Genomic DNA, 27,964 nt, shown 5'->3' on the forward strand with positions numbered 1-27,964 from the left:
TGTCCGAAGCATCGAAATCTCAAAAACGGCACCACGTAGCACAACAAAACTTTCACTGTACATTCTGGTGCAGATTTGTAGGTCAACGCAACTATTTTGAGCTTCCAATATGACTCACCTCCAAAATTATGGACATTCTCATTTTTCCGTGACTGTCCAGCAAATCTGTTAGAGCAGGAGCAGGGGGCAGGGGGGGATTGCTACTAAGGGAGGGGACGTGTCCTTGCCTGGATCGGGGCTGTGTGTGTGTCTCTGTGTCTCTGTGTGTGTGTGATGTGAAATGTGCGGGGGAGATGTTCCAGTGGGGGGGTAGGGAGGGAGATGTGCCAGCTAGCAGGGGGAGATGTACCAGCGGGACTGGGGGGACGGGGACATGTGCCGGCAGCGGTGGGAGATGTACCAAAGGGGGGGGGGGGCGGGAAAATGTGCCACCAGCGAGGGGAGATGTGCCGGCAGCGAGGGGACATGCCACAGCAGCGCGGGGAGACACACACTGACAGACACACACACATATACACACACAGACAGACACACACACAGACAAATCTCACCCCGCACTACATCCAGCAGAGGGGGGGGGGGGGGGAGGGAGGGGAGGGCCCGGGGAGATGTGCCGGCAGCGGGACGGACACATGTATTCAATATTACATTCCCCGGGCGAAGCCGGACACCAGAAGCTTATATACATATATACACATTCATATTTATTTATTTTTATGTATTTATAAAATGTTTTACCAGGAATTAATACATTGAGAGTTACCTCTCGTTTTCAAGTATGTCCTGGGCATAGAGTTAAGATGACAAACAATACATGGTTACAAATACAGTTACATAAGTGAACAGGGTATACATTATATACAATACATTGCATGCACAGTTAGAGATAATATATAACATGTTTTCATTTTCAACTATACATTCTGTATATAGATGAGGTAATCTTCAAAGACAGTTGGTTAAAACATCAAATGCCTGTTTGTACTATTACTTTGATATGTACATTAAAAGGCTAAACATTTAGGAGCTGAAATCATTCTGGGTGTGGGGCTGTAACAAAGGACTTCTGTATAAGTAAAAGGCTTAAACAGTTGTTGTCTATGTTTGCCTTGTGGTACATTGTGCTCTCTGGCATGGATAGCGTTCCATTGATAAGCCTGGCACAGAATTAGTTATTTTATAAAGCTGTGTGGGTGCAGTGAATGCTTATGTACAGTACAGTATGTCTTTGGTCTACACTTTGTTCTGGTTTAAGCTCAGAAATGTATATCAGCAAATTGAACATACTTGCCTTAAATCTTCTCGTTTTTGACACATTTGTGATTTCTTTCATTGAGTTATTTATGTTCAGCAGTTTGAGATATAAATGTAAGTTACTGTGGCTTTGTTAAGATGGGAGATCCTGCTTGGAGGCGATTCAGTATCTTATGTCTCTTGAAAACGGTCCCAGTTTATATCAGTACTGATTATAATTATTATCTTCCTGCAACTTACACTGCCCTTACCCACATTTTGTTGTGTAATTAGAGAGAACTTGGTTTTGACTTGCCCTCATTGACAATCCCTTCTAAAGAATGCCATTTTGTTTTGGAGATTTAACTGGAGATCTTTTGAATTTCCAAAAAGCAGATTTGCATGATACAGGAAAGTATATATCATTATCTATGGCAGCGGTGTGCAAAGTGGAGGGCAACGTGATGTCATGTGACCAGCGGCGTAATTTGATGCCGGGTTACCATGGCGACGCGTCGTCGAAGACAAGGTAGGAGAAGTTAAAGAGGCCTTGCGTGGTCCCCCAGCATATAATTTAAATGCCTTCAGGGAGAGCACTAGACCTCTGTAACTGCCGCGCCCCTCTGTTTGCGCACCCCTGGATTAAACAATAGTCCACATAGCTTTCAAAACCTCATAGATATACAATTGAAGATGAAAACCTGTGAAGTTTCAAAATCGCTACATGCTATGATTGTATGTAAGAAGAGCTCTAATGTTGGTCTGCAAAAAGGTACATCAAATCTGCTTTTCTCCAGGACCAATGTGGCTACTGGAACTTTGGACTACTATCAATTTATCAATATATAATAATTGGCTTTCATTAGAAAGATTCAATCAGCCTTAATGCAACTGTTGCTTGTATTCTGTGAAAATTTATTATGTATTAATTATCGCCAGATTCAAGCATATCAGCCACTTACTGTACGTTCTAGGGCGTGATCGGACTGACCACTTTGATGGAGCAAACAGCCTGGTCGAAATGGAAGTGGAGCCCTCTCCACTTCCATTGCTGGCATCCGGGAGACAGTCACGTCTGGTTTAACTAATGATGGCACGGTAATCACTTTGCAAAAAAGGGAACAATGCTAACCTAACAATTATGATGACTGGCAAACAGTATTATGACTAAAAGACATTAGTTTATGTATGTATGTATTCCTTTATTTATATAGCACCATTAATGTACATAGCGCTTCACAGCAGTAATACATGTGACAATCATATAAATAACAAATAATACAAATAATAGATCATGGGAATAAGTGCTTCAGGCATAAAAGTGACATTTAGGAAAAGGAGTCCCTGCTCGAGGAGCTTACAATCTAATTGGTAGGTAGGACGAACGTACAGAGACAGTAAGAGAGCGTTTATTTATGAGGTGTATAGTATCAGCCATGGAGCTACTCATGCACTTCTTTAAGCAAGTGTGTTTTAAGGTGGGTCTTAAAGGTGGATAGAGAGGGTGCTAGTCGGATATTGAAGAAAAGGGCATTCCAGAGGTGTGGGGCAGTCAGTGAGAAAGGTTTAAGGCGGGATAGGGTGTTAGATACAAAGGGATAGAGAGAAGACATCCTTGAGCGGAACGCAAGAGTTAGGACGGTGCATAGCGAGAAGTTAGAGCTGAGATGTAAGGAGGAGCAGAAGAGTGTAAAGCTTTAAAAGTGAGGAGGAGAATTGAGTGCGAGATGCAGAATTTGATAGGATGCCAGGAGAGGGATTTCAGGAGGGGATACGCTGAGACAGATTTAGGAAAGAGTAGAGTGATTCTGGCAGCAGCGTTTAGGATAGATTGTAGGGGAGACAGGTGAGAGGCAGGAAGGCCGGACAGCAGGAGGTTACAGTAATTGAGAAGGGAGAGAATGAGGACCTGAGTCAAGAGTTTTAGCAGTCGAGCAACAGAGCAAAGGGCGTATCTTTGTAATATTGCGGAGGAAAAAGTGACAGGTTTTACATACGTTTTGAATGTGAGAGGAGAATGTGAGAAAGGAGTCGAGTGTGACCCCTAGGCAGCGTGCTTGTGCTACTGGGTGTAGATTGTGACCATCTCCCCTTCCCCATGAAAATGTTAAAAGTTGATCAAATGATTTTAAAATACCCACTTGTAGGTATTCTTTTCTAAAGAATGGTAATCAACTACATCAAGCCTATTGAACATGCCACTGTCCTTAATTCACTTTTGTCCTAGGCTCTTCATTGATGTCTCAAACAAATCTGTGCGTATTCTCTAGTATATCCTTTATTGTTGATTAGTAATCACAGACTTACTGGTTCCAAATGTACTGCTTATTGTATAATAGTGCGTAACTCTCACTGCTGTCCCTTGTTCATACTACTGTATATTGAAATCCCATCTGCAGTGGTGAGGTTCCCCTTACCTGAAATTTCCACAACTCTCTTCACCACTGCAGATGGGATTTCAATATAGCATGAACCAAGGACAGCATTGCGAGTTAGTCACTAGTATACAATTAGCAGTGCATTTGGAACCAGTCAGAGTGGTGATGTATTTAGTAGATGGTGTGTATTAGTAAAAAAGAATGGATATATTAGAGCAGCGGTGCAAAACTGGAGGGCACAGGATTTTTCTGGGGGGTACGGGCGGTTGCAGAGGCCCTGCTCTCTTCCCCGAGGCATTTACATTAAATGCCATGGGACTGCACGAGGCCTCTGCAACCTGTACTTACCGGGTTTCAACCGGCTTCTGCTCACGTCGCTATCACAACGCAGCGTCACTCGGGAGGCGGGTGAGCGTGCAGGGACCGAGACACAGGGGGGGCACAGTCAAAAAAACTTTGCGCACGCCTGTACTAGAAAATACAGAATGATTTGTTTGATCACAAATTCATTATTCATTTGAGACATCAATGAAGAGAGTCACCTTTTTCAAAGACAAGTAATAGTAACAAATATAAAATACAATTTGGAAACATGCACCACTTTGAATAATTTGTTTTTGATTATTGTAATGCGTTAATTTTTATACCTTTTTAAAACAAATTAAGAATTTATTAAAGGTTAAGTTTGGGGCTTTTCTCATCAGGCATGAGTCAGTACACTACTGTATGTTTAAATAAAGAGACAGTGTCCTTAAGTCAGATACAGCGTAAAAAACAAAAAAATACCGGTTTGTATTACCACCATTTTATGACCAAAGTAATCAAGATTGCGGTTGCATTTTCCTGGGTGCGGTATTTTTAGACAACTCAAGATGCGGTAGTTACCAGAACCGATAATTACTTGTTAATTACTGCATTACAATCAAATGGGGCAGGGTGTTGTAATATTTCTACCATAGAGTTACAGTATGTAATATAAATTATTACATAACTCTCTATGGTAGAAAATTGCATTAACCCCTTTAATACATGTTGCTAGCAAGGTATACCACAGGCATCAAAGGGATTACTATTACTAATACATTACCTACTCCCCTTGGATACCTAAGTGGCTAGTATTACTAACCATCCTAGCCTCTTTCCTCCCCCACCCCACCCCCTCAAGTGCCTAACCACTATCCCTGGGGCAACCATCCCCAATACCCACCCACCCCAAACAAACATAACTACCCCCTATTGAGTAATGGCCAATAGCGCTATTAGTAGCCAATGTGGCTAGCTACAGTATAACTAAAAGCAATTACAGTAAATAAGTAAAAGAACACATTAACATGAATAATACAATGGTAAAACATATTAACCAAATTAATGTTAAACATAAACCCATTGATTGTTACTGTGTCTGTCTAGTCCCTTTCAATGGGATCCTAGATAGCTACATAGCTAACCAATGGAAAGCTGAAAGAACATATTGTAATTTACCCTTCGTGGAGGAAGGCTGTCCTCTTCAGGACTTAAGCTCCCTGGAACCAACTCCAAAAAAGGGCTGACACCGAACCGTAAAAAACCCTCATAAAATTTCTCCAATGCCCAATGGCCACCAAAAAACAAAAATGTAAATACAGTACGTTAAAAATCAATCCAAGGCTCGATGGCCCAAAAAAGATACATAAATAAAGATTGCATACAAAATCAATTCAGACCCGATGATTTATTTGTAATCTAGGCTCGATGGCCTGTTTGCATACCATGGACCTTTGACAGTGAATCCTCATCTTGACACAAAGCCCTGGATCCCCTGTTGATAGAAGTATGTAAGTATTTCTTCCTTTCTTCTTCTTAGATGTTGTCTTCTGTCTTCTTCTTCCAATTTTAGCTACCAGATGTGGCCTCTTGACTACAAGTCAGTCATGAGGCCACATCCGGTGGCTGAAAATGGAAGAAGACAGAAGACAACGTCTAAGAAGAAAAGAAGAAATAAATATATTGGTTTATGTTTAAAATTCATTTTTGTAATATTTTGTTAAAGGTTATTATCAATGTTGATGTCTTTTTTAAATTTTATTTATTGTAGTATTTTTTACGTCATAGTGGCCCAAAGCCCTATTAGACACATTTGGCTAATAGGACTATTGGCCATAACTTAACATGGTGCGGGTGAGATTATGTTTTCAGGGGTGTGGGAGTGTGTTTTGAGAGTATTTCACCCGTGGGAGCGTGATTCGGCCCCTGTGGTGGGAGTTGGTTGGGGTAACCCCTTATTTGCCTTAGTTACCACTTACAGTAGATGGCCAAGGAGAGTAGGTATAGTAGTTGCATTTCTGTATTAACCCCTTTGTAGACTTTAGTAGTCAACTAGTCATGGAACTCCATGACTAGCTGACCATTAGGGCTATTAAAGGATTCATTCCATGTAAAAAGTTTAATTTGTCATATTTTATCACCTGTTCCATGTTTGTTTGGTTTATCTTGCCTATGCACTGTATGTAATGGCCATTATATACAAAGGCAAGATAGAGCTATAGCGAGATTGGAGTAGGCGATAAACAAATTCTGTATTTTGTATTTTCCTGGTTTCCAATAAATATGGGGACTTAATGATTAGCACCAAAATGATTACAAATGCGGTATTTAGTCATTTTGGTGCAGTCCAAGTATTGTTATCTGGGCCCAGTAAACAAATGTTTTATTTTTAGCTGTACAACATTGATAACTTGTACCATAAAAATAACACATTTTCTTTGGCGTATAATATCGCATTTTTTTCATTGTTCGAGCTTGATTCTCCAGGCCAGTGTTTGCAGTGGAAAAGTGCTTTCTTACCTTCTGTGTGTACTGTACATTGTGTTCTTCTTCCTTATGTTCTATTCTGTTTTCACCCCTTTCTGGTGAAAACAGATTTGAATTGAGAAAGAGTAAAGCGGAATCCTGTAGGTTTGGTTATTTTGGGATTGATGCTTTAACTCAGCATAGAAAAGGCAAAACAGCAAAGATAAAAGTAAGAGCGGAATATTTTGAAGTTGATCACACTTTACATACTGTACTTGTTACAGCTGGCAGTGGTGACACGATTCCTGTAAGTACTATCTTTGCTACCACAATAATCCCGGCTTCCTTCCACAAACCACAGTTTTTCAGAAATACAGTATTCATTTGAAAATATTCACGGCACGACATCTCTTCCCACATCAGAAAGAAAATGTACATCAAAAGTCAATAAAAAGCAAACTTTTAAAGTTGGAATGGTCACTTAGGCCCCTCAGCTACAGTACTTTAGAACTCCAACATATTGGAACAGAGTGGAACACATTGAACCAAAATGGAGGAATATCTAGTCTAATCAATTTTTGTTTTGTCATTGGTGCAGTGTTTCCTTGGAGGGTTATTGAGTACAGTAGTATTCCACATAATGTCTACAGCTTCAGCTTCTTACATTAGAAAATGATCTAATTTGTTAAGCGTTTCTAGAGTTGTCAGATGAACACGTGTTTGTTGGGGCTTTGTGCAGGGCGTGTATTCTATTGACGGTGTTTCTTGAGAATTCTTAAAAACTGTATTGCTTTTCCTTATAGTAGAAGGTGTGGCTGTAATCAGTCAATGCTTAACACATGATTCATCTTATTGAGGAGATGTGGGTTGGGCTTTATTTTTATTGCATTCATTCATACCATAAGAATTTACACTGCCTCCGGAGTTATGTCATGCTTCGTCTAAACAACATTGTTGCACGATGTAAGTTAAGGAATATTGGGGCCTATGTATGAAGCGTTGCAATTTGAATTTTGGGTGTAAAATTGGCGCATGGACATAATAAAATATATTGCACTTGTATGCGTCTATGCACCAACTGTTTTCCTATTGTACACCTAAACGTTAGTAATGGTTTGAGTCTGATATATTAGCGGAAACAACTGGGATTCAGATGATACACCAAAATATAGTGCATCAAAATCATCCGCCATGTTGAACCTGGAGTAAATTAGTAAACAGTCTGTTTATGTTGTTAGAGCAGAATTGCATTGCTAAGTATCCATCAAAAAAAGTATATGATGCTTCAATAAATAGGTTAACAAAATGTGTGACTTTATAGTATGGCTATAAGAACTAATATTACACTAATAACTGACTAACACTAAAAAAATACACAAAATTCTGTTTGTACTAAGGTTTGCACTAAAATATTGACGCACAACAAAAGTTCAAATATAATCTTAGTACATAGGCGTCAATTCCGTCCATATATCAAGGCAAATGTGCAACCCTTATACAGTAGAACAAAAAACTGCACCATACAGTATGTGTCAAAGGAAAAACCCCATTGAAATCACCCTGTTTCTCCCCACCCATTTTGACAATTTTTTTTTTTTACAGCATTTGAATCGGTCGTCGAACTGAACCGTGCTATTTGTATCTCCATGGACATCTTGGTTCTCAAGGTATATACCAGTTTAGTTGGTGTGGCTCCTTCCCGGCCTGCAGTCATCCAGTAGGAAGCCGCAATGTCTTCCACCGCATGATGCTGCCGCTTCCTATTGATCCGCATGATTTGGCAAGTATTTTGATGCACCTAAAGGTCGCTGAAACACCGGCAACTAAACTGATGCATATCTCGGGAGCCAGGGGGCCCAAAAGTGTAAAAATATCACTGTTCAAATCCTGAGGAACCTATGGTCCAAAAAAAAATCTATATTTTATTTATCTACAATATTTTTTTTTTAAATGAGTAGGGTTTGGTGCTTTATGAAAAAAGGGAACTAATGCAGAGATAACGATGACCTATAACCAGTTTGTTATAATTTTGTACGTTTTCATTTGCAAGGAAGGCTGAGAGCACGTTATTGATTATTTCGTGTTTTCATCCCCCCAGCAATAACATAAGCAGGTCCTTGCATGTCTCCTCCTTGTCAACGGATCAGCAATGAGAGAAGGTTACTCAACCTGTATTAAAACAAACACAACATTTCCAGGTGAAAAAAATATACAGTTACAAGTTACATTTCCAAGACAAATGTTATGGTGTTAAGATTTAGTCCAACAGACCTCCATCATTGTGAACTCCTATCTACTGCAATAAGAAGAAAAAAACACTGCTTCCGTTGTGTGGCAAATAAAATAGACTTACCGCTGTGTTATTCTTTGTGTCCTAGGCCGGACCTGATTGACATGGATACCGTTGCTGTTCAAAGCAACATAGTAAATTTAGAAAATGCTTTTTACGTAGCTGAAAAACTGGGCGTCACAAGACTTCTTGATCCCGAAGGTAAGTTTACAATTAAAACGAAATTGGGAATGCAGAAAAATGTGCCTATAACCCTGTCCAGTGGCGAACATCTTAAATGTAATACGTGTTCTTTTCACTAGATGTTGATGTCTCTTCTCCCGATGAGAAGTCAGTAATAACATATGTGTCTTCAATGTACGATGCATTTCCTAAGGCGCCAGATGGTGGAGAAGGAATTAGTGCAAATGTAAGTACACATTTTGTGAAGAAGACCAATTCTTACTTTTTACTTTTGAGAAGCCATCTTTTTTGAAGAATCTCGTCTTATTACTTCAAAAATTATTTTTGTTCTGAGACTTTATTATTTTTATTTGTATTTTTGCCACTTTTTGTAAGATAGTCATTCTTGTGTATAATCACTTAACATTTTTAAGATTTTTTTTTTATACATTATTTAATTCAGGCCCAACTTATTAAAGGCGAACAAAGATTAAAATGAAAAAGGTAAAAGATAAACAATATTATTAAGGGGAAGTTGTATGAAATGCAGTAGCACAAAGTATAGCTGCACAGGGCATCAGTTGACAAGGTGATGATGTACTTTCCCTTGGATTACATCACAGGTTTCGTATTGCTGGCCCGGCCCAATATCATGAGATTTGGATCCATTCCTTGTACATTATAAACAGTGGGCAATAACTTAATGAGGTGCCGATGTCACGGTTGCAGGGAAAGAAGGCCTTGACTGACATAACTAATAACAACATTCTCTTTCAATATTTGAAAGATTAATATATAACTTTTGGTATATAAATACAGTACTACCAATATTTAAAATCATTAAAACACTAGGAAGTACACGTTAAGCAAGAACAAGGCCTCTATTTTGAAATAATGTTTTCAGCCTTGTGTACTGTACATCAAATGACAATATTTTACTTGCGTATGTTGCAAGACCTGTATAATTATACCCCGGTTTTAGGGGAAATTCTATTCCAGCTTATTTCATTTTTGAGAACTTAAATGCTACTTAGGTTTTGTCGCACAGGCAGGAAGTGACCCAGTAGCCATTTTACATTTTGGCAAGACCTTTTCATAAATAAAAACAAAATGGTGAAACTGGGAGGTCTTCCTGTGAGACTACAAAAGACCTATACAAACTAAGAAACCTCCACAGTTCAGTCACTCATCTTCCCTAAAAATGGTGGTACAAATGAAATGGGTGATGTTTTAAAGCAGAAAATCACCAGACCATGTTTTTTCTTTTCTTCATTACCTAACCCGGCAGGTTTTGATTTGACAAATCACCTGTCGAAGGGGCTTTGTTCCCCAAAACATTGTACTATTTCTATTCACATTAACCTGCAATAAAGCCACATGAAATATGTACGGATCCAGTGAAATTGTGGAGCAATGCAGATTCAACAGATTCTGCTCAAGGGGATCCTTTCTTTTTAGGTTACTTTAAAATTTATATATTTTAAAAGGCCAACACGGTTTGATCCTTTAAAAAACATAACTTTTGTGTAGAAGTACTGCTTTTCTGATTGCAATTGGAATTATTTTTACTATATACAGTACATCTTGTGCTGTTTTTTGCACTAGTTTTGCCCCAATTTTGCATCCAGGAGACTTTGTTTATTATCCCCTGGTTCTTATTGCATCGTACTTCCTTCCATAGCTTTATGTGGACTTTATAAGTACTAGCGATGGGTTCAGATGTGTTTTATGATTTTTTTTTATTGCAAATGTCTCTTAAATGTTGTGTTTTTGCAACATTTTTGCAAAAGTGACTGCTCAAAATGTTGGATAGTTTTGCCATTTTACCTACATTTCGCTTAAATGGCAGTATATAAAGGATCATGTGACCTGAATTTAGGGTCAAGCCATTTTAATCTAGAGCCATGTTACCCGCAAATTGAGTTGTAATGTTTGGTGAATTTTTTTAAGGTCACAAACTTTTTCATGAATAAAGAACACAGTTCACAGTTCTAATTCTACACCTCTCTAAAAAGTACTTTATGTATGTAATAAATATTTTAAATAATGGACTAAAGCCATTAAGAACAAAAATGTGTAATTCAGATGGTATATACTTGTTTTATATTTTTAAAGGCTTATGTCTAAGCACTGTCAACAATTACGGGCTCTGTTACTTACACTCATGTGTTGTTCTAGGATGTTGAAGTGAAGTGGATAGAATACCAGAATATGGTGAACTACCTCATCCAATGGATCAGGCACCATGTTACGTTAATGTCTGATAGAACGTTCCCAACTACTGCTATAGAACTAAAGGTAACGTTTCAATGCATCCGGGCGCCACAGAAAGAATTGGTTTCCAGTACCAACCTGGTAATATCATGAAACAAGATGCAGAGGTCATTTTCTCTTTCTCTTTGTGCCGTCAGTCTGTAGTCCAATACTGTTCAGGTCAATATGATGCAGCTATTGTGGAAACCAGTCAGAATCATTTCAGTTCTGTTATTATCTCTGTCACAACAATTATTATTGTAATTATTTATACAGTATGTAGCACAGAATATATATGTAGCATGGCTGTGTTTTGTACCAGAATAGAAACAAACGCAATACTGTATACAGTGGAAGACAAATACAATACAGGGACAAGAGTACCACACGTATCAGTCAGATATCAGGAGAAGGGAATTAGTGCTCGACAGAATTAACAATCTGAATATTTTAGGTGAAATAGAGACAGTGACAGAGGTTGTGGTATACTGTATTCAGTGCACCAAATCTAATGGAATGACTCAAAATATTGTATTGGATAAAACTGTTCTAATGGATTTTTTTTTAATGTGCAGGCACTTTATCAACAATACTTACAGTTCAAAGAAAAAGAGATTCCACCAAAGGAGACAGAAAAAGCAAAAATCAAGCATTTGTACAAATTGCTTGAGGTAAGTGTCCCAGTTCTATGGTCAGATAACATTATGGGTGTGGATTAGTATAACATTTCACAATAAGCCTCGTGTTTTGTCTTTTTTAGGCTTGGATAGAATTTGGACGCATCAAGCTCTGTCAGGGATACCATCCAAACGATATAGAAAAAGAATGGGGAAAGCTGATTATCGCCATGTTCGAAAGAGAGAAGACTATAAGGCCTGAAATAGAAAGGTATGCAGATAAGGCTAAGGTCTTTACTGAATGTAACTTGTATTATTGAATGTTTTTGTCGTTGCCACTATTTGCATCCATATGATATGTAATATCCCAATTCTTCTCACATATATGAAATTAGGGCTGTTGCTGGTCCCCCCACCTCCATCCACCCTGTGTCGGTGGCACCCCCTCAGCCCCTGTCAGCGGCCTTGCAAGCCTTCCCCTTTCACAACTGTATTTATCTCCCCCCTCTGTCTCTCACTCTTCCCCCCTCTCTTCCTCACCCACACACCCCTCCCTCGCTTATCCCTCCTCTCTCCCCTCTCTTTCCGCCCCCTGTCCACTGTCACTCAATTACCCCCTCTCACTCAATACCACTCCCTCAATCCACCCCTCCTTACACTTATTTCCCCCCCCTCCCCTGGCCACACACACAATTCCCCCCAATCCCCATACAATTCCCCCCGCCCACACTGACCACACAATCCCCCCAATACTCACACAATCCCCACTCCCAAATACAGACACCACTACCCACCCAGATACAATTACCACCACTACCCCACAGATACAATTACCACCACAAATACAATTACCCCCTCATATACAATTACCAACCGCCCCTGCCCCCACAAATACAATTACCACTTACCTCTGGTTGCTGCCGCTGAGCCAAGGCTCTCCTCAGCTGCTTCTGCCTCTTCCCATGCTGCGCCTCTCTCTCTCCGGCTCGTGCGTGCCGGAAGCTGGGCCTGACTTCCGGGTGCACCCAGCTTCTGGCGCGCACCAGCGAGAGAGAAAGGCCTGGCATTGGGAAGAGGCAGGCAGCTGCTGGGCAGACCCAGGGCCTGCCAGCGGCAACCAGAGGCCAGGCATCTAGTCCTGGCCTCTGATTGTCGCCGCTGGGCACTGGCTCCTGGCTCTCCCCAGCTGCTGCCTTCTTCTTCCCACGCCGTCCTCTCTCTCCACCAATAGACACCAGAAGCTGGGTGCACCCGGAAGTCAGGCTCAGCTTCCAGCGGGCACCGGCGGGAGAGAGAGGACTGTGTGGGAAGAGGAGGCAGCGGCGGGAGAGCCGGGAGCGAGGGCCCGGCAGTGGCAACCAGAGACGGACACTTGTCACGGCTCTGCCCCCCCATGTCGGTGGCCCTGTATGAAATTATTCAAACAAAGTCTAAAAAAGTAGAGTAGGTTTTACATTGTGAAGTACTGTACTTTTATTTAATTAACACTTAGATACATGTTGCAAGTGTAACTGAAACATTAATCCCCCTATTTAATAAGACGTTTCCTGCCATATGATACCTGTCTGGGTTACAACACACCTGCAGTTTTAGTAATTTAAAATCACATCTTCAGAGCGTTCAGCAACCTTTTTGTACCCCTTGTCATTTTAAATATACTCATTAAGACAGCAAATCAATACCTTCTATCTAAGAATCTGCCAGCTATTTTCACATAGTCAGAAGAAGAAACAAATACAGTAGATGCATTTATTTCTGGAGTGTCATAATGTCTGTAGAGAGCATAATGAAACTATTAGATAAATGTTAGCAAAACATGCTATTTAAATGGTTCCTTTATTGTGATAAGCATCTTGGATCCCCACATAATAGGAAATGGAGAATAAATATGGATTTTAGGAAGTAAGTTGGAAAATAGGACAGTTGTATTTAATGCAATCTTTCACGCAAACTATGAACTCATGTCAAGAGGTCAATAACCCCATCATTTGCAATCTTATTTTCCATTACAAAGGGACAAGCAAAATACTGTCACATCAGTAGATACAAATACTGTGCATACTCAACATATGAAGTTTGAGTTACTTTTGCATTCATGTTCACCTCATTCTATTTAATGTGCAATCCCTTTTTTACTTTCAAAGATTTGTTGTGCATGGTTTGGTTGAACAATTGCTTTGCCAAATTTAACCTGTGGCTCTTCTGTACAGTATGTTATGTATTAGCTACTTTAAATTGTATTTCAAGATGTATCAACAGCTGTGGTGTAACAACAGAGTGGCTTGGAACAGATAAATTAAGAATAATTCAAATATTTGGCATATTCATTTACCACAGGCGCCCAAATGAAGCTGATAAGTCCCAACATGTAGAGTTTTAAAGCAGGAGGGGAAAGGCAAACTTGAACTGGTATATATGGCTTGAGGCAAAATGCTTTGAAGAGCTATCTGAATATTATTTGCTGGGTTTTAACTATACGTGTTGGAGCCTATTTAAGAAAGGACGCTAGTGGTACACTTAGCCAGTAGGGATATTTTTTCGTTCCTGGGAGCTGTACATTCTGGAGGGTTTTTTTTTTCACCTTTTATCATACTGTCAATTTTAATGGTTAAATAAAGGACACTGCTATAAAAATGAACAGCACCTGTTATGGCTATAATAGCAGCGAGTCCTTACTCAGTAGCAGCAACCGGACTAGCACCGGTTCCAATGAGAATTTACTGTCCGTTAAATGCGGTCCAACAATGATTAATTCGTATATAAGCTTTGGCGGTGAGCAATCAGGGAGGCCAAGGTAGGTGTTCTGAGAACTCATATTCTTTATTTTATGCAATTGGAACTGATAGTATAATATGTTTTATTTTAGTAATGGTATGTGTCTTTTTCTATTCTTTCAGTTCTTTCGAAGAACTTACTTAACTCAAAAATGTCTGTGATGTTTCTAATTGTATATTATATAATAATATCCGGTGTACATGTGTGTGTATTTAAATATAAACTTATTTATGTACTCTATTACATATGAATGTGTGTGTATACATTTACAGTATTTATATAAATATAATCAAGTATATATACACACATCCATATAAGCAAAGATATGGGTGTGTTTTTATATATATATATATATATATATATATATATATATATTTTTATATATATATATATATATATATATATATATATATATATACAGTGTATGTAAAATATATACATATAGTGTGTGTGTGTGTGTGTGTGTATATATATATATATTTATACACACACAATACTGTATATTGGCATATAGATAACAATTCAGAAAACATACTGTATATATATTTTGAGAAATGTTTTTCGAGTTACTTTATATGGTAGTTGCTAATATAATTTGAAATAAGCTTTTGTGCATTATTCATTTTTGTATGTTTGTTTTTTTAGGCTAGAAATGCTGCAGCAGTTAGCAAACAGAGTGCAGCGGGACAGCCTGGGATGTGAAGATAAGCTGATTCTAGCCCGCAATGCTCTGCAGTCTGTAAGTTGTTCTTTAACTAATATTTTAGATCACAACAAAAGAACTCTGCTATTGTCAGACTGATACAAGCATTGCGTATTAATGTCACTTTATGTCTGATTTGTTGTAGTCTTTTGTGAAATCATATAAAATCACAGTTGTTTTTTTCATTCCTTACAGCTAAGATACTGTCAATATTTTGTAATCTAATCCATTTATGTTACAAATGTGTTGACCACCTGCTACATCTTGTAGTCCTAGCAGCGGAGATTTGATTATTAATTGTGCAATCCTTCCCACATGCTTTAAGTAGAAAAACTTATTTTTTTAAAAATATATTTATATTTGTTTTGCTAGAAATCATATACCATACATTTTATATCTGTTCCAATCATGTAACCGAAAAAAATTAAATTGATTTCATGCAAAAAATAGTCGCTAAAAACAGCATAAAAAGGGAATACACAATAACCTTGTAAATGAGACATACTATGCTTTAACTTCCAGGATACCAAACGGATGGAGTCTGGGATCCAGTTCCAAAACGAAGCTGAGATTGCTGGGTACATAATTGAATGCGAGAACCTTTTGCGGCAGCAGGTTGTTGATGTCCAAGCTCTTCTGGATGGAAAGTACTATCAGGCGGATCAGCTAGTGCAGAGGTACTCGGCACACGGCATGACAACCTCTCCACCACAAACCATATCTATATGCACCCAACTTTGCTTCACCTCTTTTTTAGTGTTAAACACAGACCTTAACTGAGAGATTTTATAAGCTTTTATGGAGGAAAAGATTGAAAATGACTAAAACTTGACATGGTATTAAGTATTTATAAATAGTATATCTCTGCTCACTGGAACTTCATTTGACATTTGTTTGGAAAAGAGAAGAAATATAAGCACCAGAGAAAGTGAGGTCACAAACTCATCATATGTTTTCCTTGGATTTATCTACATTTTCTTATTGCTTGTCACCATGTTTTCAAAATCATTTTGGTGCCCGTAAAGCATGTACATCTTTATACTATTTCATCTCACCTTGCTGTGTATTACACACCAATGATTTTAAATATAAAATGTTAATTAATGCTTCTTGCCAAATTATAATAACACGCACTACTAGTATTATAAAACTCTTTGATTTGTTTGTGACCGTTGTAATACATAGATTAAATTACTGACTAGGATTAGCATTGTAATTTTACGGTCTATTCATTTATTTTCCAGGGTTGCTTCACTGCGAGATGAGCTATTGGCCGTAAGGAATGAATACTCTTCAATATACAGCAAAGGACGAATTCTTACTTCTGAACAGACAAAGCTTATGATATCAGGAATAACACAAAGCCTCAACTCAGGATTTTCACAGAGCTTCAACCCTGCAATGAACTCAAGTTTGTCCCAGAGTATGACACCTACCATGACCCCATCCAGTTTGACTCCAAGCTACTCGCATGGCTTTGGTTCACGCTTGACTCCTGCTATCACGCCAACATATACACCAAGCTATAACCCTGGCTTTATGCAGAACTACGTGCCTGGGATGGACACAAATGCATCGCAATCACGCAAGCTCGTACAGATCAAGAAACCCCAACTAAAGTCATCTTTTGCAGATCAGAATCTATCAGAAGAAGAAGTCAACCTGAAATTTGTTCAAGACCTTTTGAGTTGGGTGGAAGAGATGCAGGTAAAATATTTGGTTAAGCTCTCCAGTGATAGAAGAGCATGTAACTTATTGTTCTGTAATATGCTGCAGACCCTTTCAGTACTAAAGTGGCAATAAATTGAAGAGCAACAAATAACAATTTAAAGTACAGTATTCAAGATTCACGATTTTGCTGTTCTGACAGATGCAGCTTGATCGAGCAGAATGGGGTGCAGACCTGTCCAGCATTGAAAGCCATCAAGAAAACCACAGAAATGTCCATGGTGCCATTGAGCAATTTGAGACCAGTCTTAAGGAAGCAAATATGAGTGAGGTATAAAATAATCTCGATAATTAACTCTGATATTAATATAGTGTACAACACTATTTGACATTAATGACAACACTATATTGGTTTTGTCTACGTATAAGATGTTAACAACGAATTATCAGTGAACGACAGATGTAGCCATGGTTATTGCACCCGCTCATAACACAAAATATTGTGTTATAATGCAGAATATCTCTGATTTTCCATAGGATTCAATGAGGTGATAACAGAATATCACAGAATATCTCACCATAACTCTACAGTGGGTGCAATAACCCTTGCTACATCTGTAGTTCTAACAAGTACAATTAACAATGTATATGAAATAGTCACTCTTAATTTCACCTTTGCTGCTATTTCCGAAATCACTGTACTTAAACGTGGCAACGTGCTTGGTTACGAGGGATTAAATACAATGAATTCTGTAAAAGTGTATTTTGGTACTTTCCCGTGGCAGATTTGCAAGGAATAATAATTTCCAGAAATGTCACAAAGTGCCACAAATGCATTTGCATTAATGTTCCCTTGGCTTAAGGCAGTGTTTTTCAACAGGGGTTCCCCGGGCATCCCTAAAGGGTTCCTACAATTTTCCCTTTCATTTGAAAATTATTCCAAATACTGGCGAATTTGCAAAACATCTGATCTCAGACACATTATTAAAGATGGTTGGGGTTCTTTACAATGCATCTAATCTCAGACACATTATTAGAGATGGTTGGGGTTCTTTACAATGTGTCTGATCTCATACACATTATTAGAGAGGGTTGGGGTTCTTTACAATGTATCTGATCTCATACACATTATTAGAGAGGGTTGGGGTTCTTTACAATGCATCTAATCTCAGACACGCTATTAGAGAGGGTTGGGGTGCCACAGAATTTCAAAATATAATTATGGGGTTCCTCTACCAAGCAAATGTTGGAAATCAATGGCATAAAGACTTGCAACTAAAAACGTAACATCTCTGTTTAATTGCATCTGTTCAGCCTGAAATATGCATATAAATATATATATATTATTGTAGCTTACCAAACACGTCAAGCTATGCCTGTGCTTGCAAGAGTATTATAAAGCCAAACAAGATCTAGTGCATTGTACAATAATAATGAAACTGTAAGCACACTTACCCTCCGGGTATAAATACATGTTTTGTATGTATACCTATTATTGTCTCGATCACCTGAAGACATTCTCACTCATGACCTCCCACAGCTTAAACTCTCTCCAGATCTGTATTTGGCTACCTCCTTTTCTCCCTCTGTTTAAGGCTCGTTTGAAAAACCACTTTTTCCATAAATATTTTCACAGAAGCAGGAGTCAATTTATTTCATAAGCAAATAATTAGAAATGTGGGTGGTTGGCGCATAGCTATGCCAGAGGCTTTGCTAGAAAAGGTGCAATCAATCCTTAAAGACAGAAAGATGCAGGAGATTATCAAGTGCAGAGTAAAAAAGAGTATAGATGGCGTATTTCCATGGCTGGTTTTACCTAAATCTGATCCACACACCAACACAAAAATCCGAGCCCATTCCTCAGAATCCATCATTTGATCCAATCCGGTCGGATTCCGTCTTGAGTCCGAGTTCGGATTCTTAAAAATCCGAAATTGGAGGAGGAGGAGGTGGAGGTGCTTTAGGCTTGTCTACTCTATATAGTTGGTGTGGAAATCCTTTTAGGAATTGTGGCATGTGACTCATTTAAATATACTTTGCATAGCCATTAGCATATCTCCCAGGGCACCTCAGGTGTGCTCCTTTTTTGAGCACAGGCGTCTCTCCCTCCTCCTTGCTTGGATTTTTGCACTCACGTGGATTTTTACTGGATCTGCCTTTTGGAAACTGATCCGTGAATTTCTGCAGATGAAAGGAACTGGGCAATCCGAGGAGAATTTGGATTTTAGCGGAAAATCTGCTCATCTTTAAAAAAGAGCTTCAGAGATGGGGGAGATGGCGAGCTGGTGACTAAAAGAGACTTCAGGGTGTAGACAAAAGGGGCGAAAAGGAATGGGGGTATAATTGGAAATAAATTTGATTTATAAGGAGCTAGTAGAAGAGTGCAGGATAATTTTATGATTAATGCAGAATGGAATGGAAAAAATACAGTGTGATTCAGGATTACGCAGAGACTGATATACGATATAGTAAAATGGTAATCTGAGTATATAATACATATTAGAAAAGATGTCTTTGGAAGCGTGATTATTAAAAGAGAATATAGCTGTGGGAAAACATGAGGGATTCTGGGAAAGAATATCACCTAAGGATAGAGCCCGTCCCCTCCTGTTCCTGCCAGAGGGGCAAGCAACAAATTGCCTTACAGAAATCTCTGAACGTAAACAGGTTACATTCTACAAATAATTTCTGGTTTTATATATTTCTTTTTCTACAACGCTGTTCATTCTGTTTAATTTGATTTACTTCACACAGCTCCAGTTGACTGGTTCCTTTAGAAGCAATTACTCAGAAGTCTTACGCAAGGTGGAGAGCCAATATTCCAAGCTCTTGGTGAGATCCTACTCCTAGGTTTGATTTCACACTCGTCATTTCGGGTACTAACAACTAACGTGGGTTTTTTCCTTTTTGTAATGCACCAAGAATTCAACAAGGAACCGGAAAAAGCACCTTGACTCCCTTCACAATTTCGTGTCCCGAGCCACGAGGGAACTTATATGGCTGAACGAGAAAGAAGAGGAGGAAGTTGCATATGACTGGAGTGAAAGAAACCAAAACATACCAGCGAAGAAGGGCTATCATACTGTAAGTAGTGTGTATGCCCTTGTGACAATCAAACCTTGAAACAGTCAAATAATGAAGATTAACGTTTGTATTTTTTTTTTTGCAAAGGATTTAATGAGAGAACTTGATCATAAAGAGGAAATTATCAAATCGGTGCAGGATATCGCAGAGCAGATGCTGCTTCAGAATCACCCGGCAAGGTCAACTATTGAGGTGAGTACCAGCAATCTAGAAACTTTTCTGTGGCCAGAGGTACCGCCAGTTTTTGCGGCCATTGATCCTTTTGGATATTACCTTACAATTACATGTTCATTCATGTTCACCAAGACAACACTCACTTACAGTAGTTGTTACTTACACTGTGTTAAAATATACATGCATTTATTTGCCCCTTCTTTGCATACTGTGACTTTATCATGCTGATGGTGAAATACAGTTTAATAAGTGGTTTGCCCCACAGCTTCCCGCACCACACACAAGCACACTTCCCCCAGACTCACACACAGACACAGCCCCCCCCCCCACAGAGAGACACACACACAGCTTTCCCCTCACAGAAAGACACACATAGAGCCCCCCACCAGCCACAGAATGAGACAGACACACAGAGACACACACCCCCCTTCCACTATTTTGGGCCTGATCCACGAAACGATAGAATCCATTACTGAACAATAATAGCACTGTTGTGTGGACTACTCCCCTGTAGTATAGAAATAAAACATTTGGAACGTGAAACACACCCAGCCCTATTACATCACGGCACTCAGTCATTCACCCCATCACACTCATCTTCTCAGGTTATACAGTATAAACGCTCCATGACCTAATCACACTGTGACAAGAAGGCACACAGGGACAGACTGGCACAGTGACACACAAAGTAATGGGGACACACACAGGAACAAACACAGACACAGTGACGCACATTATACACCAACCTGGTGCTGGAACCTGGATAACTGTAATACATGGCTGGTCATGGCAGAAGGGAGCATGGAAGTATGCATGGTCAAATGCCCGTTGGAGGGAGCAAGCTTCCGAGAGAGCTGGAGGCCTGTGAGAGGGGACTAGGGTCCAGCAGAACCATGGAAATAGGGCCTGAGAGAACACACACTTTACCTTGAGGGGGTGGGGGGAAGACTAGAAAGACCTCGGTCCCGCACTGCTCCTGCTGGCGTTTGCGGACGTTGGGCCAGCATACTGGGGGCGGGCCCAGCATCCGACGCTGATAGCTGAGGATAGCAGTGGAAGCCGGGCTGCAGCAGCGGGTATGCAAAACCTCTCATATGTTCCAGTTTGAAATTGTCACTGCAAGAGGTTTGGAGCAGAGATTTCAAAACCGGTACAAATTAGACATTTACTCACCCACCCAGGACAAAGCGTCAAAAAAATGGCTATATATCCGCTTGTAAAGCAAGTAGAAAACAACAACTGATCTTTGATACAATTGAGGGCCCCCTATTTTATCACAAGATTTAAGAAACACAGTTGGAAAATGTTTAAGTCGTTTAGTATAATTCCCACTCAGTACAAATATATGGAGAGATTCCATCATATACTAAATCCATAGTACGTGTAGGATGTCGTCTACATTGTATTTCCAAGGAGCAATCTGAGACAGAGCACTGCGATGTGCTAGTGAAAGGAGTAAATGGGCAAATCGGCCATTTGTTCACAATTTCTTTTTATATGAGAATTCCAATAGAATCTTTGTCTCCTATGTATGTTAACATCCCTCCCTTTCTTTCTTTAATTCAAGTCTTACAAAGCCGCCATGCAAACTCAGTGGAGTTGGATCTTGCAGTTGTGTCACTGTGTAGAGCAACATATACGTCAAAACTCGGCCTACTTTGAGGTATTTTCTATTTATTTATACAGTTCAGGATACTGTATCTTGAAGGAGTTACACATCATTTATTTTAAAGCTAGTCTGTATGGGCAGTATTTGTTCAGAATGATTATTTTTTTAAACTCTGAACCATAAAGTTTTCCTGAGAATTGTAATGGTCCAACAAAGTCCAGTTCCTTCTCCCAAACCCATTGTAGCAAGAGGTTCCATTTTGTTTTCAAATGTTTAACATCCATGCTTCAGTAAAATATCAAATCACAACATGGCAGTCTGGACATTCAAATCTCTATCCTTCACAGTGATGCTTGTCATTGTGTTGATTAATGCTGTCACTAAAGCAACACAACAATTCTGTGCCTTCAATGAAGTTGCTCACAAGGTTTTGCATAGACAGTAGTCAATATTTGAATCAACCCATGCCAGTTTTGATTTTTTTTTTGTGGCATTCCACTATGTACTGTAGGTTAGATATTTTTCACATTTGGTGAGAATGGTTTTGCACATAATCCCAAGTACTCACAAGGCTAACCAAGGAAAAGGGTCTTAATCTTGCTGGTCAAAAATAAGAAGCCTATCTTGCAAAGTCCTGTAGCCCACCAATATCTGGCATTAGGAGGCTGACCTTTGAAATCTGCTAGAAATGCTATTTTTTGGACCGCGTTTTGAAAGTAATTTTTTGCTTTTAAAGACTGGTTAGTGTGTTGGCGGTTGGAAGTATTGTACAGGTTGAAAGTACTTGAGCTTAGTCATGTCTGTGTAATGTATGCATAATAGCATGATTAATGCCAATGTGGTTTTCTAAACCTCATAACCTCATGGTATTTGTAATTAGTTTGAAAATATACCCATCATATAATTGAAATAAACTAAAAATGATCAAATAATCATCACTGTTAATGAATGATCAACTATTTGTGTGTCAATTTTCCCCCGTTCAAAGTGGAAGGGAGAACTCCATGTCATTCATAATAAACTATGTAACATCTCCTACCCATATTTCTGTAGTATTTCAATGATGCCAAAGAAGCTACAGAATATCTGAAGAATCTGAAAGATTCCATACTAAGGAAATACAGCTGTGATAAATCTAGCAGTGTGCATAAACTCGAAGACCTGGTCCAGGAATCTATGGTAATAACCAAAATGCAATCTGTCATTCAATATGGCAACAAGTACAGCTTGCTCAGTATCATTGCTATTTACTGTAATTAACACCACCTATTAAAAAAAAGGTAACTTCAGAGATATTTATCATTTTAACTTTGAATCGTGCAATAGATACAGTATATAATCACAAAAATAAATGATAATTTATACATGAACAAAGCCATTGGAGCTTTGTACAGTAAATCAGCAGCAGACATCATCGGCATTTAAGGCAGTGCGTGTTATGACTAACGCCGTTCTTCTTTTCATGAATATTCAGGAAGAAAAAGAACAGCTTTTGCAGTACAAGAGCACAGTTGCCAGCCTTGTGGGGAGAGCAAAGGCAATAATTCAGCTGAAACCACGGAATCCCGACAGTCCCCTTAAAGCATCCATCCCAGTTAAAGCGATCTGTGACTACAGACAAATTGAGGTCAGATTCCTTCATTGAATAGAGAGCTGTAAATACAAGAAAACTAAAGAACCTCTTTTAACATTCATCCTTATTGTCTTAAGAGCAATAGTCTTTTATTTCAGATACTTGCGTGTATGTTGAACAGTTCTGCACACTACCCATTTCACCCATTATTATCTTGGAAAGATGCACCAACAGTTTAAAACACATTTATATATATCACCATCATCTTCAAATATTCATTTTCATAGTTTGGTGTCCATCAGTTTATTCATATGACAATATATTTAATTAAATGTGATGCATCAGTGATAATAACTTATTGTAGAATATATTAAAGTAGCAATCCAAGCTGGATTTTTTTAAAACATAGGATTGAAGCAGGGGCTCTCCGGAGCTGAATTCACTGGTATGCTGCAATGTCAACGTATATTTCCCAGGTTCCAGGTGTTCTAGGTGTGCTTCCATGATAAATATTCAAGGATAAACAATGGTGAAGGTAACAGCACTACTCAAAAGCATCCAAACTTGAATGGAAAAATAATAAAAAATGAAAGTACATAGTCCATAAAAAATAATTATTTATTGGTCATAGGACAAACAAATAGTGAAGGTGTCGCCTCACCAACGCGTTTCGCGCCAAAGCGCTTTCTCAAGTATGCCCTGAGAAAGCGCTTTTGGCGCGAAACGTGTTGGTAGTGCGACACCTTCGCTATGTTTGTCCTATGACCAATAAATAATATTTTTTTTATGAAATACGCACTTTCATTTTTCCTTATTTTTCCCTTCAAGTTTGGATGCTTTTGAGTAGTGCTGTTACCCTCACCATTGTTTATCCTATAATACAAAGTGAATAATAAATGTGACCGTATCAAAAAATATAATGTGCCAAAAATGTGCAGTGATACAAAAATAAATCAAGTTGCAACTCCCTGCTCAAACCCTCTGGTAGGGCCTGTCTTCACTGGTCCCACACAACTGCAATTCATCTCACAATCCTCCCCCCTGGATTGTGAGAATTGCTTTTCAATGCTCCCATACCGTGCGGCCAATAGGAAGCCGTGACGTCATCTCGTGTGGCTTGCAACTTGACGCGGGAGCTTTAAACTTGCAGGAGATAACGGCACCCTCCACGGAGGTAAATATCTCTAGAAGCAGGGTGTCCCCAGAGCTGAAATGAATGGAGTTCAGCCCTGGAGACCCCCTGCTTCAATCCACTGTAAAAATAAATAAACACATCTTAAAAAAAGTCCCACCTTGATAGCTCATTTCAAGTACCTTTACACTTAAAGCCGTCATCCAAATAGAACAAATTACTTGAAAAATGTACCATTTTTACTCTGGTCCAAATCTTATTATAATATCAAGACCATATATTTTTCTGTGTATATGTCTGTCTTGTATACATTTGTTTTGGAATCAGCAATTCATTTATTTAAAAAAAAAAAATCCACAGTAGACACAGTATCAGTCGACGAGAATGTGTGCGCTCTGTCACTTCCCCTGAGTGGTAGGAGAGTATCAATGTCAATCCTGGCTCTAACTTGCAGGCAGCTAGAATTTACCTCCCAACTTCAGTGGAGGATCTCCCATGCTCATATTGTTAGTTCTTTAGCAAAAAGGAGGAGGTAGGTAGGTATTCTCCGTACACGACATCGCTTTATCTTCTACAAGGTTGGAAGCGATGCGTTGTAGAGGCCATCGGCAGGATGTTCAATACGTCCTCTAGTGTTTCCACGCTTCGTAATTGTTGTCCTGCCATTGGGTTCTTGGCTAATTTTCCAGTTCTGTAGCCACAGGAACCAACACTCCCCATTTTTCATCCAGGCTTGTGACCGGCATTGGCTGGGTTAAAAAAAAAGGAGGTGGGGCATGTGCTATTTTTTGACGATTACAGTTTTGTCAATTTGCCTAAGTATTTCATAGTACAGAGAGTAGTGATACAATGGATGACCCTCTGCACTGCATTGTAAGCCTCTTCAGCATTAAGCCTCTGTGTTAATATGCATTTTCCTGTTTCCTGTCCGTTCCTGCTCCTCTTTAGATAACCATTTACAAGGAAGATGAATGTGTATTAGCGAGCAACTCACACCGTGCTAAGTGGAAGGTGATCAGTCCCACCGGCAATGAAGCGATGGTCCCATCTGTATGCTTTACCGTTCCACCACTAAATAAAGAGGCCGTGGATATGGCAAGCAGGTACAGTATGTACTGTTTGGAAGACGGTTACTGTACATTAAAGTAAAAATAGTTTTGTATGTGGAAGATTAAGTAAATGAAGATATAAACATTTGTATCATAGTCATTGTGACTATATGCCCTACGCAGTTGAGCAATGGAAATGAGCTACTGATTTTATTTCTTAATTTTTGAATGAAGCAGGCATAATATACAGAATATATTGTGTATTTTACATACAAACACTTCCACTAGGGAGCGCCGTAGCTACCAGTATCACCATAATATACAGAAGAAAATAATAATATGGATTAACTTTTCCATTTACATGGTATCTCATGTACAATCAAGCATATATTCCATTGGTGAAGGAGCAGTTGTTGCCAAAAAAGACACAGCCATGAATGACATTTTTGAGGGATCCCTTGTCCAGTAACAGATTTGACTAAATCAACTACTGTGTTTGTTGCAGAATCGAGCAAGTGTTCCAGAGTGTCTTGGCATTGTGGCATGAATCTCACATAAACATGAAGAGCCTTGTGTCCTGGCATTACCTAATGAATGATATTGAAGCTGTTCGAGGCAGCAAGGTTTCCTTGGTATGTTCAATGTGCGGATATATATTGGAGCTTGTGGGTAAATCAAGGCACTTCATAAGTATAATCATAGCAAGCAGTGCTTGCATATAGCCTATATATTTCTGTACAAATCTGTAAGTTTGTAGTTCAGCCTTGCACAAATACACATCACGGTATCTGGTGACAGTGTATCTTGTACATCCATTGGTAATCAATATCTGCTAACTGGCAATCTTTTTGGGTGTAAAAATGTTTTTTATTGTTGTGGTTTACATTAGATGTCCTATGAAATATTGAGAGTGCAGAGTCCATCTTATAGCTCTTATGGACATTTTCCCTCCCATATGATAAATAGCGTATGAAGCATCTCTGTTTTATCGTTCTTCTCACGAGTCTGTGCAGTCATTGTTTACTGTATATTAAAAAATATCACTTCGCAGCATGGGTTTGTTATCCATACAAAATGCAATAATATTTCAAGAGAGTAAAGTATCCTCTGCAGTGGCCATATACCCTTTATTTCTCATTTGAAGAAAAAAAAGGAACGGTAAAAGAATCCATCAGCGTGGACCTCTGCTTTAAAGATAGATTGATAATAGATAAAAGATAGTTTAATAGATAGATACAGGGCCACCGCTAGGGGACGAGCCCCGGGATAACTGACCCAGGCCCGGCGGCACAAGTTGGGCCCCCACAGGTCGTACCCGGAAGTTGCGTCCAGCCGAAAGTCAGGCCCAACTTCTGCTACTGACCACCTAGGGGGTCTCTGACAGGTACATTGTTGACAGGTTGCACCTTCCCCACCAACCCCCGCTCAACATCTTGTAGCACCCAACCCCCCCCCCCCCCCATCCCTGGATAGATGGATAAATAGATAGATAAAGTAGTGAACTCGTCTCTAGGATTGTATTATCCCCTTTCATGCATAGCTCTTTCCTTACATTGACTTTTACACACTGTTTAACCAGATAAAATATTGCAGTAATAAAGTCAAAACTATAGAAACACAAATTTTTCCACAATAAATAGGTAAGCATGAAATGAGATGCAATTGTGCTAATGTTTCCATATTGCAGATTACAGTTTTCTTTCAATATTATTTACCAGTACACCACTGGATGTATATTTTGTGTACATAATCTCTGCACACGGTTACATTACATTTGTATGTCTTTATTTATATAGCGCCAATAATGCACATAGCGCTTCACAGTAGTAATACACGGGGTAATTAAATAAATAACAGATAATATAAATAACAGGTAATGGGAATAAGTGCTTCAGACATAAAAGTAACATTAAGGAAGAGGAGTCCCTGCTCCGAGGAGCTTACAATCTAATTATTTCAGATAAAAACCTTGCTGCCGGGAGAGCACCAGCAAGTTCTGAGCAGCCTCAGGTCCCGTTTTGATGACTTCCTGGAAGACAGCCAAGAATCAAAGATTTTCTCCGTCTCTGACATAGGACAACTGGAAAGAGAGGTTAATGTTTGCAAGCTGTACTATGAGGAGCTTCTGAAATCTGCAGAAAGAGGTACACATAGAGGCACCTTTCATAGATATACATTAGCTGACACATTTACTAACAATGACAAAGTAAAAGGAGGTTACTATAGCAGGAGTGGCCAACTCCAGCCCTCAAGGGCCACCAACAGGTCGGCTTTTAAGGATATCCCTGCTTCAGCACAGATCATTGACTGAGCCACTGCTTGGGACACCTGTGCTGAAGCAGGGATAGCCTTAAAACCTGACCTGTTGGTGGCACTTGAGGACAGGAGTTGGTCACCACTGCTATAGTTCCTGAAAAAGTTTCATGTATTAATGCAGGGTTGCGCAAACATTTTCATCTGCTCCCCCCTGCCTGCTTGTGCCTGCCTCCCCCCCC

At 39.2% G+C, this 27,964-nt stretch overlaps 1 protein-coding gene across 29 annotated transcripts in view; it reads left to right on the forward strand.

Moving 5' to 3' along the window:
- DST (dystonin) overlaps positions 1–27,964 on the forward strand; it is a 535,648-nt gene that overhangs the window by 286,159 nt on the left and 221,525 nt on the right. For 25 of the 29 annotated variants that reach the window (XM_075598122.1, XM_075598131.1, XM_075598128.1 and 22 more), the window contains 18 exons: positions 8,759–8,871; positions 8,973–9,079; positions 11,011–11,130; positions 11,661–11,756; positions 11,846–11,973; positions 15,123–15,216; positions 15,703–15,857; positions 16,425–16,887; positions 17,051–17,179; positions 19,603–19,680; positions 19,771–19,932; positions 20,020–20,124; positions 21,674–21,769; positions 22,769–22,894; positions 23,190–23,342; positions 25,369–25,523; positions 25,975–26,101; positions 27,430–27,613. In XM_075598122.1, coding sequence (XP_075454237.1) covers positions 8,759–8,871; positions 8,973–9,079; positions 11,011–11,130; positions 11,661–11,756; positions 11,846–11,973; positions 15,123–15,216; positions 15,703–15,857; positions 16,425–16,887; positions 17,051–17,179; positions 19,603–19,680; positions 19,771–19,932; positions 20,020–20,124; positions 21,674–21,769; positions 22,769–22,894; positions 23,190–23,342; positions 25,369–25,523; positions 25,975–26,101; positions 27,430–27,613 — 2,591 coding nt within the window. Of the gene's footprint in view, positions 1–8,758; positions 8,872–8,972; positions 9,080–11,010; positions 11,131–11,660; positions 11,757–11,845; positions 11,974–14,192; positions 14,497–15,122; positions 15,217–15,702; positions 15,858–16,424; positions 16,888–17,050; positions 17,180–19,602; positions 19,681–19,770; positions 19,933–20,019; positions 20,125–21,673; positions 21,770–22,768; positions 22,895–23,189; positions 23,343–25,368; positions 25,524–25,974; positions 26,102–27,429; positions 27,614–27,964 lie in introns of those variants that run through there. The other 4 variants (XM_075598140.1, XM_075598141.1, XM_075598146.1 and 1 more) reach the window with 3 other exon arrangements.

This window comes from Ascaphus truei, chromosome 4, assembly GCF_040206685.1.
Source record: "Ascaphus truei isolate aAscTru1 chromosome 4, aAscTru1.hap1, whole genome shotgun sequence".
NCBI lineage: Eukaryota > Metazoa > Chordata > Amphibia > Anura > Ascaphidae > Ascaphus > Ascaphus truei.